Raw genomic sequence first — 1,336 nt, 5'->3', positions numbered from 1 at the left:
CAGGCCGCCTTCCTTGCGAGGTTTCGCTGTGGCAAACTCGGATACATTCATGACGCGGCATTTTCTTCCGCGGTCGTTTGTCACCTCCACGGAGGGTATTGGCGCACCCGTACGCGAAGCATGTACGTGACGAGACGCCCCAAGGCCCCAAAACAACCGCAGTCTCAGGTTAGAAAAAAGAAAGTACTCGAGTTCCTCACGAGTGAGCCAAAAGGGTGCGCCATAGCCACGCTCCTCCGCTGTTGTGCTCAACGTATTCATCTCCGCCTCTGAAGAAGTAAGTGCAACACCTCTGGAAGAAAGAGCAGGGGCGGTGAAGTCTACCGCGGCGAGCACATCGCCGCGACGTCTAGTAATTCTTCTCAGGCGTTTGGAGTGAACAAGAACTGCCCGCGCAAAACCGGCATGAATTGTGTCGTCCCACAAGGCCTCCTCCGGAAGTATGGCATCGCCAGCGTACTCCGGCCGCACGAAGAGGCCCAGTTGAGATACCTGTGACGGGGTGAGCGCGTGCGTCTTGGGCCGCGCCGCGGATGGTGCCTTCTCCAGCAACACCGAGCGCACCACGGCATCAGCCCAGGGGGCAAGTGGCGCATTGAAGATGCTGCGCCGTCCGCTCATAGGCGCAGTCCGCGGCGGCAGACAATGTGAGTCGATCCGCTACCCTGCGGCGTCGCCAATGAGGCAACCCCACTGCGCAACGACTGCGAAAGTAAGACATGCAAACAAACAAACAGGGGGAAAAACAACAAATGTCATCCCCAAACAAGTGCAAGAACGCCTCAACAGAATCGTGGCCCTGACACACACACTACGCGCGGCGGAGGGTGCGGGGCGCTGAGTAGTGTAGGCAAAAACAATAGTAATAATAACAATAATAATAATAATAATACGGGACCAAACAATCAGACGAAAAGAGAAAGAGAGGAAAGAAGTCGAAGGGAGGAAGAAAAGCCGCGGGCAAAAAACAAACAAAAAAACAAAAAAACAAAGAGCCGATCATAACACATAGAAGTCACCAATAAGTGCTCTGCAGAGGGAGAGGGGGAGAGAAGAGAGGGACACACACACAAAAACAAAAACAAAAACAAAAAAAGTCAAATATTTCCTCGCCCGGAAAAAATAACAACTGCGGCAAAACGAAGGCGAGGGAAACCAAAAAAGAACAACAACAACACAAAATATAAAAACAGTAGCCCGAGCAGCGATCGCAAGGAATAATTTAAAAAAAAAAGGGGGGGGGGCGCAGATGAAAATGTCAAGAGAAAAATGAAAGATATTATATACATATATCCTACATATATATATATATATATATAGCTAGAAAAGAAAACAG

General features: G+C 50.1%; 1 protein-coding gene across 1 annotated transcript, besides 5 other annotated features; it reads right to left on the bottom strand.

The window, feature by feature from the left end:
- Tco025E_03625 (uncharacterized protein) lies at nucleotides 1-621 on the bottom strand (the record flags this gene model as incomplete). Its single annotated transcript, XM_029370543.1, has 1 exon — nucleotides 1-621. A coding segment is annotated over one exon (621 nt), but the record flags the coding sequence as incomplete, so codon positions are not given.
- Nucleotides 622-858: 237 nt separating this feature from the next.
- Nucleotides 859-892: a microsatellite.
- A 70-nt stretch (nucleotides 893-962) lies between these two features.
- Nucleotides 963-992: a microsatellite.
- A 77-nt stretch (nucleotides 993-1,069) lies between these two features.
- Nucleotides 1,070-1,094: a microsatellite.
- Nucleotides 1,095-1,152: 58 nt separating this feature from the next.
- Nucleotides 1,153-1,192: a microsatellite.
- Nucleotides 1,193-1,276: 84 nt separating this feature from the next.
- Nucleotides 1,277-1,319: a microsatellite.
- Between the last annotated feature and the right edge of the window lie 17 nt (nucleotides 1,320-1,336).

This window comes from Trypanosoma conorhini (genome assembly GCF_003719485.1).
Source record: "Trypanosoma conorhini strain 025E chromosome Unknown Tco_14.4_contig_00168, whole genome shotgun sequence".
In the NCBI taxonomy this organism is placed as follows: domain Eukaryota; phylum Euglenozoa; class Kinetoplastea; order Trypanosomatida; family Trypanosomatidae; genus Trypanosoma; species Trypanosoma conorhini.
This window is presented reverse-complemented; position numbering and strand designations above follow the sequence as displayed.